Raw genomic sequence first — 17,509 nt, forward strand, 5'->3', positions numbered from 1 at the left:
AGTATAAAGATTAGCGAAAATTGGCAGGTAAAAGTGGTGAGACTTGTTGAGATCAGATCAGTGAAGTCTAATCCTCTCCTGAGGTTGAGTCGTACTCACACAGCCTCAGGAATCTGGTACCTGAGCCACTGATGTGTGAATCTGAGAAAACGATGCTATGAAAGATAATACAAAGAGAGTAGGAGAGCTCAGGAGGACGAAGGAGAATTAACAAGTAAGGGTAAATGAGTTCCTCTATGTGTGTGTGTGTGTGTGTGTGTGTGTGTGTGTGTGTGTGTGTGTAGGAGAGATCTTAAGAATAACCCATGTGGTGAGAGGTGTGGATGCAGAGGGAGTTTTGCTAGTCGATGTGGTCATTAATGCATTTATTCCTGCAGTGTTTTTATCCCCAGTGCTACATCAGCAGGTCTTAATTTACACTTCATTAGAACTTTACATTAATCATCGATACATTAATAACATTAATCAGATGTGTGGAATAAAGATCATCTTGGGTAAAATTCCTTGTTTCTAGGACTTTGATGAGACGTACGTGCAAGTTGGCTCTGGTCAGATTTACTCCTGGTCTACCCAGAATTCTTTTCAGCAGGGTGTCGGCTCGGTGCTGACTCTGCGCTGTAATCACTCGCTGGAGTTTGATGGATCAGTGAAATGTTTCGCTCCACTACTGAAGTAAATCTGTCAGACATCAGCAGCTCCTACAACATGCTCAACTTCAGGCTGGACTTTCACATCACAGCCACATTATCACTGCCAGTTCATCACAACCATACAACAATACTAATGACAATACTCACATCACAACCATACAACAATACTAATGACTATACTCACAAAGTCCATCAATTTCATCATGGTCATGTTCAGGGCTGAGCAGGAGGAACGACATACACCATGTCTGGAACGTCAGTAAAAGTCCAAAATAATTCTGTAAAAAAGCTTCAGTTTTGCCACATAATTATAAAATAGATCAAGGCATGTGTGTTTTATTTTGTGTAGATGATGAGGGAGAGAAATGCCCAGAAGGATTCTTGCTGGATGAAGCATTTTACTGTGCTGGTAAATACTTTTTAATGATTTCTGATCAAATAAATTAAATTATGTTGTCATGTCATGTATTTTAAACTACAACTAAAGTAGCTCATATTGTAGTGTAGGAGAGTTAGGGTTTAGGATTGGGATAACAGTTTAGTGTTTAGGAATGTGATTAAGGTTCAGGATTGGGATTAGGGTTTAGAATTGGGATTAAGGTTTAGGATTGGGATTAGGGTTTAGAATTGGGATTAATGTTCAGGGCTTGGGATTAGGGTTTAGAATTGGGATTAATGTTCAGGTCGTACAATTAAGGTTTAGGATTGGGATTAGGGTTTAGAATTGGGATTAATGTTCAAGGCGGACGATTAAGGTTTAAGATTGGGATTAGGGTTTGGAATTGGGATGGGAGTACGATTAAGGTTTAGGATTGGGATTAGGGTTTAGAATTGGGATTAATGTTCAGGGCATACGATTAGGTTTTAGGATTAAGGTTTAGAATTGGGATTAATGTTCAGGCTGGATGATTAAGGTTTAAGACTGGGATTAGGGTTTGGAATTGGGATTAATGTTCAGGGTGTACGATTAAGGTTTAGGATTGGGATTAGGGTTTAGAATTGGGATTAATGTTCAGGGCATACGGTTAAGGTTTAGGATTGGGATTAGGGTTTAGAATTGGGATTAAGGTTTAGGATTGGGATTAGGGTTTAGAATTGGGATTATTGTTCAGGGTGTATGATTAAGGTTTAGGATTGGGATTAGGTAAGTAGGGTATGATAATTGTCTAGGATTTGCAGATCCTCCTTGTTTATAGTTACATGTGGAACAGCAGTGAAAGAAGTTAGTTCCTGTTCTCACTCACATTTTAGCAACTATATACAGTCATTCCCTCATACGTTGGTACTGCACCATGCAGGAGCATCTCAATTATTTCCAATCTACGTGCAGATACGACTCTCAAAATAACTGTAGGATACGCACAGCAGATATCTGCCAAAAGCCTATGTACAGTTAAAATCGAGTATAATTAGGGTGTTAGTTTGTGTGTTGATGTGTTTTTATATGATGTTGTGTTTCAGACGAGGATGAGTGTGTGTGTCAGATTCTCCATGTTCTCAGTCCTGCATTAACATCATGGGGGGCTTAGCTGCAGCTGTCCATCAGGATTCACCATCAACACCGAGAGCAACAGCTGTCAAGGTCTCTCTCTCTCTCTCTCTCTCTCACACACACACGCACACACACATTCACAAACCTTATAATTGTATGTGTGTGTGTGAACGCTGGTTCTGAGTCTCAGCCTGCTGCATTGCACATTTTGCCAAGCAGAAGAATCAGGAACATGCAGTTATGTGGGAAACTCTGATCAAAATAAAAGCGTAAATAATTTTACTTGCCCAGTGGAGTACCTAATGAATTTATCATGTTTGTTCCACAACTGCAGTGTATGCATGATTTAAGTGTCTTGCTGATTCGCAGTTCATCACTCCCCTGGCATTTCCGGTTCCTGGAACGTTCAGGTACGTTCAGGCTTTGCTCACGCTGTAATGAGGTGAACATCTCAAGGCTAATTTGTTGATTTATAGTCTTAGAGCAGCGCTGGTGGTGCGTGCATTGTGGTGAGTTGGCGCCGGAGATCGCGTTCAGTGATCGTGACATTATCCGGTGGCTGAATGATATGTGTATGTAGATGTCTATGTATATGTATATAATAATAATAATACTTTGTTTTATAAAGCGCCTTTAAACAGCTTCTCAAAGCGCTGTACACAAAATAAGCAGTACACAGAACAATAAATGTAGTGCCTTGTATGTCAACAACATGATCTTAAAATCGACACGGAACCTGACTGGGAGCCAGTGTAAGGACATCAAAACAGGAGTAATATGGTCACATTTCCTGGTTCCCGTCAGGATGCGGGCAGCAGAGTTTTGAACATATTGCAATTTATTGATTGTGGATTTAGACACTCCGGCTAAAACGGCATTACAGTAATCCAGCCAGGTGACAACAAATGAGTTAATCAGCTTTTCAGCTGCAGAGAAGTTTAGCATTGGGCACAGTCTAGCTATATTTCTGAGGTGAAAAAAGGATGTCTTCACAGTGCTCTGAACAAAAAAATCAAATGTGAGGCTGATATCAAAAATTACTCCAAGGTTCCTCATTTTACTTTGGGTCTCTAGAACAGAGCTATCAACAAACAAAGACAGTGGAGCCGCTTTGCGAATTTGATGACGGGAAACTATAAGCACAACTTCAGTTTTCCCGCTGTTCAGGCACAGTAAGTTATTATTCATCCATGTTTTTATTTCAGAAATACAATCAGAAAGATAACAAACATCAATGTTTTCACCAGATTTTGAGTGAATGTAGATTTGGGTATCATCAGCATAAAAGTGATAATTGTGATAAAAAGTGAGGCCGAGCGAATGCAACAGATGCCTAAGTGGAGATAGATAAATATTGAAAAGTAGAGGGCCTAAAACTGAACCCTGAGGAACACCAGTGAGCACAGAGCTAGTGTCAGACCTGTAGCCATGCACAGAAATAAACTGGCAATGGTCAGTAAAATAGGATTTAAACCAGTTTAAAACTGTCCCAGACACACCAAAAACACTTTCAAGGCGGGTAAGTAAAAGACCATGATCCACAGTATCGAAGGCAGCTCTAAGATCAAGAAGAATACGAATGGAAGTAGCTCCGGAATCAGAGGCCATCAACAAGTCATTGGTGACTTTGACCAACGCCGTTTCAGTGCTGTGAAATTTATGAAAACCTGACTGAAGGGGTTCAAAGAGGTTATTAATTGTAAGATGATTACATAGTTGAGAGGCAACAACACGCTAAAGCATTTTTGCCAAAAACAGACGATTTGAGATGGGACGAAAATTGTTAAAATCATCCACGGAAACATTTTCTTTCTTTGGTACAGGTGTAACAGCAGCAGTCTTTAGTACTGCTGGAATGACCCCAGTCTCCAGTGATTCATTTATAATGCTGAGGATAGCAGGGCACCAAATTCAATTCAATTCAATTCAATTTTATTTGTATAGCGCTTTTTACAATAGACATTGTCTCAAAGCAGCTTTACAGAAATATCAACACGGTATACAGATATTAAAGGTGCGAATTTATCCCAACTGAGCAAGCCACTGAGTGGCGACGGTGGCAAGGAAAAACTCCCTAAGATGTTTTAAGAGGAAGAAACCTTGAGAGGAACCCGACTCAGAAGGGAACCCATCCTCATCTGGGTAACAACAGATAGTGTGAAAAAGTTCATTATGGATTTATATGAAGTCTGTATGGCCTTAGGAGCAGCCGTAGTCCCAGCAGTCTGGAATTAGAGAAGATTTGAGCTCCATCCAGAGGCAGAAAGGATCTGGATCTCTAGTATCTCCATAAATTCATGTGGGGCTCAGCGAAAGGAGAGAGGGAGAAAAAAGATTATTATGACTGCGAAGTAGTAGAACAGAATCTAGTCAGGGTAGGCTTGAGTAAACAAATACGTTTTAAGCCTAGACTTAAACACTGAGACTGTGTCTGAGTCCCGAACACTAATAGGAAGACTGTTCCATAACTGTGGGGCTCTATAAGCGAAAGCTCTTCCCCCTGCTGTAGCCTTCACTATTCGAGGTACCGTCAAATAGCCTGCATCTTTTGATCTAAGTAGGCGTGGCGGATTATATAAAACCAAAAGGTCGCTTAGATATTGTGGCGAGAGACCATTTAGTGCTTTATAGGTTAATAAAAGTATTTTATAGTTAATGCGAGATTTTACTGGGAGCCAATGCAGTACTGATAATATCGGTGTGATATGGTCGTACCTTCTAGTTCTAGTTAGGACTCTAGCAGCTGCATTCTGGACTAACTGGAGCTTATTTATATTCCTACTGGAACATCCAGACAGTAAGGCATTACAGTAATCTAATCTAGAGGTGACGAATGCATGAACTAGTATTTCCGCATCATGTAGTGACAATATGTTTCTTATTTTAGAAATATTTCTGAGATGAAAGAAAGCTATCCTAGTAATATTATCTACATGAGCATCAAATGATAGACTGGAGTCAATAATCACTCCAAGGTCTTTTACTACTGCACATCATGAAACAGAAAGACCATCCAGAGTAACCATGTGATCAGAAAGATTACTTTTAGCTACACGTGGTCCTAATAAAAGTATTTCTGTTTTATCAGAATTAAGTAGAAGGAAGTTAGTTAACATCCAATGTCTAATGTCCTTTACACAATCCTCAACTTTACTAAGCTTCTGTCTGTCCTCTGGCTTCGCTGAAACATACAACTGTGTATCATCAGAATAACAGTGGAAGCTAATTCCATGTTTACGAATAATTTGACCTAGAGGTAGCATATATAAAGTAAAGAGCAGTGGGCCTAAAACAGAACCCTGTGGAACTCCAAAAGTAACCTCAGTACGCATGGAGAATTCACCATTTACATCTACGAACTGATAACGATCGGTCAGATAAGACCTGAGCCAGGAGAGGACTGTTCCCTTAATACCAACAACATTTTCTAATCTATCAAGGAGAATAGTGTGATCTATAGTATCAAAAGCTGCACTAAGGTCGAGTAACACAAGCAGAGAGACACAACCCTGATCGTAGGTCAGTAGTAGGTCATTTACTACTTTAACTAACGCTGTCTCTGTGTTATGATGAGGTCTAAATCCTGACTGATACATTTCATGAATGTTATTCCTATCTAAGTACGAGCATAACTGCTTTGCTACAACCTTTTCTAAAATCTTAGAGATGAAGGGGAGATTTGATATTGGTCTATAGCTGGACAATTGAGACGGGTCAAGATCAGGTTTTTTAATCAAGGGTTTAATAACTGCTAATTTAAGTGATTTAGGTACATAGCCAGTGCTTAGGGAAGAATTGATTATATTTAGAAGTGGTTCAATTACTCCTGGACAAATCTGTTTAAACAAACATGTAGGTACGGGATCTGGTATGCAAGTTGATGAATTGGCTGAAGAGATTAATGTAGCTAGTTCGGTCTCTCTAAGCGGAGCAAAACACTCTAAACATTGATCTGATATTGCTACATTGTCATGTAATGGGTTTGTTACAGTACTGTCCGGTTTTAATTTAATGGCCTGTATTTCACGTCTAATATTTTCAACCTTATCAATGAAAAATGTCATGAAATCTTCACTGCTATGTAATGATTGAGTGTTTCTCTCTGTAGTGGTTTTATTCCTAGTTAATTTTGCTACTGTGTTGAAAAGGAATCTAGAATTGTTTTTGTTGTCTCCTATTAAGGCGGAGAAATAGATTTTTCTAGCATCGCCAAGAGATTTCCTATATTTCAGTAGGCTCTCCTTCCATGCTGTTTGAAATATCACCAGTTTGGTTTGACGCCATTTACGTTCTAATTGTCGAGTTGTCTGTTTTAAGGTTCGCGTTTGATCGTTATACCAGGGTGCTAATTTTTTTTCTCTAATTATTTTCCTTTTGAGTGGAGCCACTCTATCTAGCGTGTAGCGGAGTGTTGACTCCAAGCTTTCAGTCGCCTGATCGAGTTCTATGTGATCTGACGGTGATCCAAATCTAATTGATGTTTCTGCGAGGTTATTTATGAAGCTCGGTGCAGTAGCTGATGTGTAGGTACGTTTTACGCGGTAGCGAGGCGAGGTGGAAATATTATGATCAATTCGTATTATGAACGAGATAAGATAATGGTCTGAGACAACTTCAGACTGCGGAAGAATGATAATATTTTCTATACTTAGTCCGTATGTTAGTATGAGGTCAAGAGTGTGACCACCATTATGAGTAGGCCCGATTACGTTCTGATTAATCCCTACTGCATCTAAGATGGACACAACCGCTAATCTTAGAGGGTCTTCCAGGTTATCAAAATGAATATTAAAGTCTCCGACGATTAATGCTTTCTCTACAGACACAACCAGGTTTGAGACAAAGTCTGCAAATTCACTAAGAAATTCAGTATATGGCCCTGGGGGTCTGTAAATAATAATTAGAGGAATTGACTTATTTTTTGTGGCTACATAAGTTATACTGGTATAAAGAATTTCAAAAGAATTAAATTTATGCTTAGGTTTTTGTGTGACGACTAGATTTTGACTATGGATGAGACCAACACCTCCTCCTCTACCAGTTGAACGAGGCTGATGTACATAACTGTATCCAGGAGGACTGGCTTCATTTAATGCTATGTACTCGTTTGGTTTAATCCAAGTTTCTGTTAAACACATTAAATTACATTCCTGATCAGTAATGATGTCGTTAACAATAAGAGCCTTAGACGCAAGAGATCTAATGTTTAATAGTCCTAGCTTCAGATCAAAAGTGCTGGCTGTGCATTCAATATGATTTAATTTTATGTTAATTAGGTTACGAAGATAGACTTTCCGAGATTTTCTATATATTTGTATAGCTCGGGGAACAGACACAGTCTCTATAGTATGTACTACCGGTGCCGGATTTTTAATTGAACATTGATTATACTGAATGTTGTTATTATTGGAAGATGTACTTACGCTAGGCAGTCACTTGGAGTGTAGCGCCTTGGAAATGTTGTCTGATAGCAGTTCCGCTCCAAGGCTGCTGGGGTGCAGGCCATCAGGACGAAACAACCTAGGACGCTCCCAGAACAGATTCCAGTTATTGACAAACACCAGATTCTGCTCATTACACCAAGAGACTAACCAATCATTTAATGCTAGAAGTCTACTGAACTTTTCTGCTCCACGTCTGTATGTGGGAAGAGGTCCAGAGACGATGATCTTCGCGGTGGGTGATCTGTCTCGTACCGTCTCGATCAGGCTGGAGAAGTCCCTCTTCAGAACCTCCGTCTGCCGCAGCCTGGTGTCGTTCGTCCCCGCGTGCAGCACAACCGCTCCAATGCGCTCGTCCTTCTTCAGGATCCCGGATACCTGTGCAGCGACATCAAGGACACAAGCACCAGAAAAACAGTGTGTGCGCACCTTACCTTTAGATGAGGCTACACGGACGTTCCGCACAATGGAGTCCCTGACGATCACAGCGTTGGGTCTGGTCTGGCGGAGAGGGGCGAAGCGGTTCCTGGTTGGAATCTCGAACACCGGAGGTGGAGAGGGTCCAGCCCGCGCCTTCCGCCGCTGGTTCACCCAAGGCCCGAGGTGTGTTGGCGCCGGCGTGACGGAGACCACGGCTGGGAAAGTCCTAGGTGCACGGTCCTTGCACAAAGAAACACACGGCGTAGAGGGGCTGGGAGTGGAAATACCACGCTGTGTGCTTACCTTGGATATGTGGGCAGAGGCACAAGATGTTTCCAGCGCAGTTTGTCGCTCCAGCAGCTGGGCCTGCTTGTCGAGTAGGCCGCGGATCTGCTTCTCCACATCCTCCAGTTCCAGCCGCACCATGTGAAGCTCGAGCAAGTCCTCATCTGCACTCAAAACCGGAGAGACAGCAGACATGTTTGTTTGTTTTTTTTAAACAGAACAGCGGTAAGTGAGAAATGTGAAACATAAACAAGGCTAGCGGTAGGTGATGCTAGCGGGCTACGGGCTACAAGCTAGTCGCGGATGTTAAAAAAAAAAAAAAAAAAAAAAAAAAAAAACAGATCAAATTTAGCGACAGCGCAACGTTACGATTGTTTTATCTAAAGTAGTGTCAGTTATATTTATATAACGTAAGGTAAATAATTTTAAAGTCAAACATCGAAGCATGATTTAAATAGGTTCGTGGAAATTGGATCCAGCAAGCAAGTGGTTGATTTCATGCTGGATTGCTCCCTTGTGAGAGGCTCAGAATCAAGCAGTGAGAAATGAGTGAAAGAAACACCAGTGAACCTAGATGGACGAAGGAGTGAAGAGGCAGAGTCAGGTGTGACAGAAAGTTCTTTGCGAACATTAGCAATCTTAGAATTAAAAAACCAAGAGGCCGAGTCAGGTGTGACAGAAAGTTCTTTGCGAACATTAGCAATCTTAGAATTAAAAAAACCAAAGAAAAGAATCACAAAGCTGCTGAGAAATAGGCAAAGTGGTAACAACATTAACTTGAAGCAATCTGATTATGGTTTGTAACAAGTGTCTGGGATTATTTTGATTATTTACAATATCCTGAGAGAAGTAAGAGGATCTTTCGGTCTCTATTAGTGCTCGATAATCCCCCAGAACATCCTTCCACGCTTGATAGTAGACATTCAGTCCAGTAAGGCGCCATTTACGCTCCATTTTCCGACAAGCAGCCTTTCTAGAGCGCAGATTGTCATTATACCAGGGAGCAGAGCGGGCGAATGTGACCTTACGTGACCTTAGAGGAGCAACAGTGTCAAGATTAGCAGCAAGAGCAGAATTTAACTGTAGAACTTTCTCCTCCAGCAATGAGGGATGTAGATCGCTTACGGTGGAAACAACGGAATTGGAGAAAGCTGTCTGATCGATAGTCTTCCACTTCCACTAAAAACAATATAACTTAAAAAACTTGCAGTTATTTAAAAAAATATGACTTAAAATAACAAACAAAAACAAACCAAACGGTAACAGGAGCGGCAGCAAAACACGCCAGCGTACCCTGTCACCGGAACCGGATATGTATGTCGAGCTGCGGTACATGTGAGTAATCATACCACTTCCTGTCTGGTGTTTGTTCAGCCCAATGGTAAGTACACCTCTCCCTTTTGACATTGGGACTTGGTAGATTTAGTTTGACTCTGATCTTTGTGTTAAGGTGAGAGCGGTGAATTGAGCATCTAAATCTTCTCTAAGGCCAATCCCTAGCTGAAGACGCTTCATGTGACTCCGCTCCTGTTTTGCTTGATCGGTTTCTTGTTTTGTTTTACTTCATTGTGTTGCTTTACGGTCATTTTCTAAACTGTTTTGCTTTACCGTTATTTTCTTTGTTTTACTTATTGTTTTGCTCTAGTCTTTTCTTTTTCTATTTTTTCATTGTGCTGTTGTTTTTGCTGACTTTAGTTTTGGATGCATGTTTGGTTTATGTTCTGTAACCACATGTAGTGTGAGACACTATTTGGTAAATCAGTGTTTTCCAGCTTCAAACCTGTTCTTTCAGGTTTGTTTTCCCATATAACCACTTTACTATTGATGGGGTGTATGCTATGCTTTATTGTCTCCATGCTATAGTGGCTTTATTTTCCATTTTGTATTGTTTACCATAATTCTGGTTCTGCTTGGGTGCTGTTAACTTCCTCCATTTCATGTGGTGGTGTCAGTGGGTCTGGGTGTTATAGCCACCACACCAGGGTGTCTAATACTCTTTGCTTTTCTTTCTTTGTTTATCGTTTAGTGTGTTTGTGCAATTTTGGGTTGACGCGTGTTTTCTTTCTCTCCAGGAGCCAATGAGTCTTGGTGGGACAGGGGAGGCTAGCTGCATTAATTGAATACTTATGTACATGTGCTTTTTTGTTTTTTATTTTGAATAAATCTGCAAAGATTTCAAACAAACTTCTTTCATGTTCTAGTGCAAGGTGATGTGACGTTGATTCTCAAGATTGTGTTCACTGCACAGGTATGTAGCTTTTTCTCCAGAAGGCAGCTTTTAGACCTGATACATATTGTGTCAAACTATGGTGGAAGATATCCACACATTTGGGATAAACCACATACTGTTTTCTGGGGCACCAGAGTTTAAACCATTCTGACCCATTAAGATAGTTGATGTCCCTGTTTACTGTGTGCATGGCCAGTGAAAATGTAACAGAATATTACTGTGGTCTTGTTCTTGACAGACCCTCTGAGGACCTGAATGCACTGCTTTGTTACTCTGCCTGTTCAAACACCATGAATGAAGCTTCTGCTTGCACACACCAAGAATTACAAATGGTGTCTGACTGGAATGAGTTGTTTTAATGCCAATTCCATCACGAATATCACAGAAACAGAGGGCAGCAAGGATGAAGTGGTTTAGAGGTCATTGAAAAACAAGCGCTTCCATTTTGTTACTTGTGTACAGAGAATAAAGTTGTAGTTAGAAATGCAAACACAACAACGACAGAACAAAATGGTAAAATATTTGAAATGCCATGTAGCTTTCACAAAGCTCAACAAGGTCAATTCCTTGCAGGGTTAATTGCAAATTTTACTATACATAAGCTTTTTTTCATTCCATAAAATTTGTTTTAGAAATGTACTTTTTAATGTTTGTTCTTCCAGTTTTTTATTAACTAGTAGTGTTTATTTTATTATTTTTATCGCTTTCTTGTACAGGATTCCACTGGAGGAAAAAATTATATAAATAACTATTGAAAACACTATCATATTGAAGAAACTCCATATTTTTATTCATAGTTTAGTAGTAACTACACATGTTCTAGTGGAATAATAATACTTTACTGCTGAGACAATAGCTCCACCTACAGGCAGATGTCTGCAAATAACTCTATAGTACATGTCTATTTTAATTTTGGCTATTTGTAACATTTAAATTGACAGAGTAATAGGAACTCCATCCATCTTCCACCGCTTACTCCTTTTCAGGGTCACGGGGGAACCTGGAGCCTATCCCAGGGAGCATCGGGCACAAGGCAGGGTACACCCTGGACAGGGTGCCAGTCCGTCGCAGGGCACAATCACATACACACTCACACATCCATTCATACACTACGGACACTTTAGACACGCCAATCAGCCTACCATGCGTGTCTTTGGACTGGGGAAGGAAACGGGAGTACCCGGTTGCCAAAAACATTTTCAGTACACCTTGGTGTAGATTTTACAAGTCTCTAGAACTGTACTGAAGCATTATTCTTATAGAAGAGATTTACTTCATTTGTTTTGATGATGGTAGCAAGCAGTGTCTAACACTGGCATTTGCATTGCGATCTGATTACTGTGAAGATCATAGCATATGATTTACATTTTAATACTTAAAACACCAAGGTGTACTGAAAATGTTTTTGGCAATGTTCTACTAAGACACTGTATATCGGCTTTTGCTTTAATTTGTCACCCAACTGTGAATAAATATTCACAACAGTCAGATTTCAAAGCAAGGCAATTGTTATCAGTGCTGTCTTTGCTTGATAGGTCATACTTGCTTGTAGTGCAGCCATTAGCATCCTTTTAAGCTGCCTCCACTTGTCTTGCAGTGCTTCCTTAAAGCTGTCTGTCATGAGGAAGTAAAACACTGGGAAGATGACACTGAGCCTATGCAATTAGCCGTGTCACTGCGAAAACCAAATTGATCTAGTCTACGATGCAAGGTGACAAATTTAATTCAGGAAGCCGAGAGGCAATGCGCACAATCCTCATTATATGGATGGGTGTGTAGAGCACCAGAAACATGATTGCCACAGCCCCACGATTCTTACTGGCCTTTGGAAGGATGTCGTATGCATTTCCTCTCTTTTCATGAGTACAGAAACCATCCTTTGTGATGATAGAAACAAACCCACCAGGGGCATCACATATCCAGTTATTTTGAGCACTATGCTGTAAATCAGAATAACTCTGGCCACTCCAAGGCTTAAAAAATCACGACACACTGTCCAGCCATTGTCCTGCAAGTCCTGGATAATGAAGTCTATGAGGGGAGCAATTTGAGCATTTACCCAGATCCAGTTCAGTATGGTGATGCACAATGAGGCCTTGAGTGTCAACAGGATGTGTTCTCGCTGTGGGTGACATGCAACAAGAACCGGTCCACACTTACCCACATCATGAAAAGGATGCTAGAGTACAAGTTCACATGGAGGATGTAGCGATTAACCATGCATAGTGAAGTATTGAGTTTCTTCTGGTTGTAAGCGTAGTTATAGCACAGCTCAGGTAAAGTACACAGGAAGATGAGAAGAGACATAAACAGGTACAAGTTTGTGGACTTCCAAGCAGGGAGGCAAAAGATATAGCCTAGGACCTGCACTAGGTTTCTGATGAAGCCAATAGTGAAATTCCAGACCATACATTGGCGAGAGGTAATATCTTTCTAATAATGGAGCGATGACACTGGAACAGTTGTCCTGCAGCCATAAAAACTAGTGTATATATAATTACTGTACATAAAGAGCTCTATTTTCATGTTATTGCAGGTGTAATTTGCTGGTTAACACTAGAATGATGCTTTTTTTTTGGGCGGATTAAAAGAATTCACTCTTGAACTCTCTTGCTATTTTTGTGGGCATAAATAAATGCTCTGTGCTAATGTGTGTGGAACGGTGCAAAAGAAGTTATGATGTACAGAATCTACACAATGTGATTTTCAAATCCATTTTGGTCCAAAAATGGATATGTATTACCCAAGGGATAAGATTTTTTCCTATTAAAGTTCAGATTTAGAAGTGGTTTATGCAGTTGCACACAGTTTAATTTTAACCAGCATTTAAATCCATGCCAGCTGAGACACACCATAAAAACGCATGCCCATTCAGTCTACTTTGTATATACGCACACATATATTCTATACACACAAGTGGAGCATAAACTTCAGTCAGTACTGTCACATGTGCTTCCACATTCCACATTTCTTGACCTCCCTTAGATGCTTTGTTTTAATTTGATCTGCTCTGAAATTATGGTCTCAAAATAATAAAAAATAATTAGAGTTCGTATGAAGCAGATTATTTATATACTCTCAGGTGTGGGGCTTTAATTCTTTTTAAGCTTTCAACCCTATTTTGATTCATAAATTGTTTTAATTTATTAGCAAAACTGCGCAATTTAGAATGAATGTTGTATTTGACAGTGTTGAAAGAGTTGCTGTGAACTTAAGTTCACAGGCATTAAGATTAAAAATGTTCACTTGTCCAAATGTTGTACATAAACATATACCGTGGGGTCGAAAAGTCTGACCATTTTTTTTCTGAGGTTTTTTTTATTTAAAATTTGAAATCAACAGAAGGTCATGAAAATTCACAATGAGTCACAACTAGTGATTGGGATGAATAGGTTGTACAGTATTGTCCCATTAGCTCAGGAATTCCAGGTATGTCAAGTATGTAATACTGTTCATTATTGTAGCAGGTGGGGAGTTGGTTTAGCGGAAGTCTGCAGAAGGACTGTGGTGGAATGGGGAATTAACATGGCACACCTGTTGCTTATTTTTGTTTTCTTATATGAACAAGCTGTTCTCTCTCTCTCGTGTGTGTGTGTGTGTGTGTGTGTGTGTGTGTGTGTGTGGGTTAGAGGTGAAGAGACAGGACACAATCCCATGAGATCAGCGTGTTTATTAGGGCATATACAAAAAGCATAGTCACGGATCAAAGTGTAGTCAGTTAAAAAGATTAAACTATTGAACTGGTAAAGAAGAATCCAAATTTCTATAAAACACTAGTTTAACCTCCTGGGAAACCGCTCCACCCTGGAAATAATCTAAATTTAATCCGTAGCAATAAATAATTTCAAGACATGTGGTCATGATTCTTATAGAACAGTGAGAAATAGTTCCTTTCTACACCTCTCTTTAGATCAAATATTTATTCTTGTTAGAAATATAACGTTAGAAATCTTTATCCTTAATTCTCTCTATAGCAGGAAAAAAAGTGTTATTTAGAGTGTGTAGTGTAATGATATTTTATATCATATGACACTTTTTGTAATAAAATAATATCTGTAATAAAACCTACGTAGGCCACACTAAGTAAAGAACATAATTAGCATTTCATTTAAAATGTCATGGCGTCAAAACTTATAGCAGAGGTCATCAGTGCAGAATTTATTTCTGGTGTAAAACAGCTAAAAGTTTTAAAAGGTTACTTAAAGTGGACAAGTTTAATTACTTTTCTACCAAAAAGCTGGAAAGGTAATGTTTATCTGTATAAACATACATTCTCTCTCTCTCTCTCTCTCTCTCGCTATTTATCTATCTATAAAGCTATTAAACAAACAAATAAATAAAAAAATATACAGCCATTATTAACTATTTCATCATCAATATTTAATCATTTTAATGTAGAATTAATTCTATTTGGGAAATTCAACCTGGGAGGTGTTTTTTTTTTTTTTTTTTTTACAGGAAAATAAACGGTTCTTTACACCAGACGTGTGCATTTCGGACATGCACAGGATTTAAAGCTGTTTTTAAAGTATTTCACAGAGACTGATCCTGTACTGCAGGTTTCTGTCAGGTTCACTGCATCCTGTATATATCTGTGGTTACAGAATTAGAATTGGAACCTTGGGATCATGAGCTGTTATTATTCTGAAATGTGGAATCAGAACATTCCGAGTTGAAAAGCTGATCTGCATCAACACAATCCACATTCAGATGAATGTTGTACATTTAGTAGCTCTGACCTGCACAGAAACACTGGATAGAACATGAGTAAAATGGAAGAAGAGAAGGGAATGGAGAGGAAAGTAGACGGGATGTCCTGCAACATCATCAATGAGCTGCGGTTAGAGAAGCAGCTCTGTGACGCAGTCATCGTGGTGGACGGCGCCGAATTCCACGTGCACAAGAACATCCTGTGCGGCTGCAGCCCATACTTCATGGCTCTCTTCACCAACGGCGGGTACCCTCCTGATAAGCTCAGGTACAGCATCCCTAACATTTCCGCCGAGATAATGGAGCTGGTCGTGGAGTACGCGTATATAAGACGTGTTAACATCACGGAGAAAAACGTGTGTAAGCTGCTGATCGCTGCTGATTGTCTGTTGGTGAGCAGCCTGGTGAACGAGTGCTGCGCGTTCCTGAAGGCTCAGCTGTGTCCCGAGAACTGCGTTAACATCTGGCATTTAGCTCACTCCTACTTCTGCGAGAAGTTGAAGCAGCAGGCCTTCCGGTTTATCTTGCACAACTTTGAGGAGATGGTGCGCCTCTCTGAGGAGTTCTTGGATCTGACGGTCGAGCAGCTGAGCAAGATAATCGAGAAGGACGAACTGAACGTGAAACAGGAGAGCGTGGTGTTTGAAGCCGTCTTACAGTGGATCAAACATGCGCCATGGAAACGGAAAGCGCACATAGGAGTGTTACTGCCCAAGGTGCGTCTGGGGCTATTGACACACGATTACCTCATGAACAATGTGAGCAACAACGTTTTAGTGATGGACGACATGACATGTAAGCCGATCGTCACCAGAATTCTGATGGGCATCGATGACCTCAACCCGAGCCTTCCCCTCAGCTCTGATCTCCAGAGACTCCGCCTGCCCAGCGCCATTCTGCTGGCCATCGGTGGCTATGGCCACAAGAATCTCAATACCATAGAAGCGTACGATACTCGAGCAGCGCGCTGGGTCAACATCACATGCAACAACGAGCGTCCACGAGCCTATCACGGGACGGTGTATCTGAACGGCTTCGTGTACTGCATCGGAGGATTTGACAGTGGGGATTTCCTCAACAGTGTGAGAAGGTTTGACCCCATCACCAGAACCTGGGCTCAGGTGAACCCCATGCACTCTTGCCGGTGTGAGGTGAGCGTGTGTGTGCTGGACAGTCGTATCTATGCGATGGGAGGATTTGATGGTATCAGACAGGTGAAGACGGTGGAGCGATATGAACCTGAGAATGATCGGTGGTGCATGATCGCGCCGATGCATGAACGAAGGGGTGACTCTAGCGCTACAGTACTGAATGGCAAAGTGTACATATGCGGAGGGTTTGACGGGAACGGGTGTTTGTTCACGGGGGAGTATTACAGTCCTCAGACGGGAGCGTGGACCCTCATCACCCCCATGACGATCAGAAGGCGTGGACTGGGCGTGGTTGCATACGGAGGATGGGTTTACGCTGTCGGGGGAAATGATGGTGTTAATCACCTAAGCAATGTAGAGGTGTATAATCCTCAGACCAACGTGTGGACACAAGGTCCAGCTATGAACAACAAGCGCAGCAACTTCGGCATTGAGGTGCTGGACGATCTCCTGTTCGTTGCTGGTGGAGAGAACGGCACTACCACCATGAATGAAGTGGAGTGTTATGATAAGCAGACTTCTGAATGGCATGCAATCGAAAACATGGGGATTTCTCGCCGTGGTCTGAGCTGCTGTGTGCTGTCTGGTTTACCCAACATGGCAGAGTACGCTGCTCCCCGAGACGATCCCTACAGAGTCCCTCAGAGCTCACAGAGCACCAGAGGCTAACTCACACCTCCTGCCAATGTCTGAGACGTACAAATAAACCTCTCCCTTCATCAGAATCCTTTTGTTCTCAAGAATCAAATTAACCACTCTGAAGCAGTCAAACTACTGAATTTGCCTTTTGTTTCCCCTCTTATGCTGCAAGCCGTTGTACTGAAACTCGTAAAACCACAACGTCCCTCATGGAGACATGCGATAGAACAGTCCTGAGATCTCTCACACACACACGTACACATACCTGAGATCACAATGACATGGCGGCGCTCATGTGGTCAACGCTAAACAGAATTCCCTTCACGTTATTTTCTATGTGATGAAACCGGACTTTGTTGACATGTAGCTTTTGTGTCATAAGTTTAGGTTTGTGACGTAATACTGCTGATTTTAGCCCAAATTCACTAATGTGATAAAATCACTGTAACGGATCATTTTTACGAGCAAGATGAAGACAGGGGATGACAATT

The 17,509-nt window shown here is 40.9% G+C and overlaps 2 protein-coding genes and 1 pseudogene across 3 annotated transcripts; 1 reads left to right on the top strand and 2 right to left on the bottom strand.

Moving 5' to 3' along the window:
• Positions 1-3,681: 3,681 nt before the first annotated feature.
• On the bottom strand, positions 3,682-10,087 carry LOC128623052 (uncharacterized). 2 transcript variants are annotated; one of them, XM_053649914.1, is made up of 3 exons: positions 7,765-10,087; positions 7,566-7,662; positions 3,682-4,447 (listed from the first exon to the last, which is right to left on the bottom strand). In XM_053649914.1, exons 1-2 carry the CDS (start codon positions 8,481-8,483, stop codon positions 7,575-7,577), a joined length of 807 nt encoding a protein of 268 aa, XP_053505889.1. In that variant the 5' UTR covers positions 8,484-10,087; the 3' UTR covers positions 3,682-4,447; positions 7,566-7,574. The 2 variants fall into 2 exon arrangements, with proteins under 2 accessions (XP_053505889.1, XP_053505890.1); XM_053649915.1 differs by lacking the exon at positions 3,682-4,447 and having other exon boundaries at positions 7,580-7,662; positions 7,839-10,087.
• A 1,923-nt stretch (positions 10,088-12,010) lies between these two features.
• LOC128623684 (succinate receptor 1-like) lies at positions 12,011-13,817 on the bottom strand (annotated as a pseudogene).
• A 1,351-nt stretch (positions 13,818-15,168) lies between these two features.
• Positions 15,169-17,509, top strand: LOC128623041 (kelch-like protein 10). Its single transcript, XM_053649898.1, has one exon. It carries the CDS (start codon positions 15,282-15,284, stop codon positions 17,046-17,048), a length of 1,767 nt encoding a protein of 588 aa, XP_053505873.1. The 5' UTR covers positions 15,169-15,281; the 3' UTR covers positions 17,049-17,509.

Source organism: Ictalurus furcatus, chromosome 19, assembly GCF_023375685.1.
Source record: "Ictalurus furcatus strain D&B chromosome 19, Billie_1.0, whole genome shotgun sequence".
NCBI lineage: Eukaryota > Metazoa > Chordata > Actinopteri > Siluriformes > Ictaluridae > Ictalurus > Ictalurus furcatus.

Bases quoted from the DNA above. Each gene is read 5' to 3' on its own strand.
- LOC128623041 (XM_053649898.1), top strand. From the start codon at position 15,282: ATGAGTAAAATGGAAGAAGAGAAGGGAATGGAGAGGAAAGTAGACGGG.
- LOC128623052 (XM_053649914.1), bottom strand. From the start codon at position 8,483: ATGTCTGCTGTCTCTCCGGTTTTGAGTGCAGATGAGGACTTGCTCGAG. The intron at 7,663-7,764 runs GTTCAGTAGACT...GGAGCGTCCTAG, and splicing joins TACAGACGTGGAGCAGAAAA to GTTGTTTCGTCCTGATGGCC.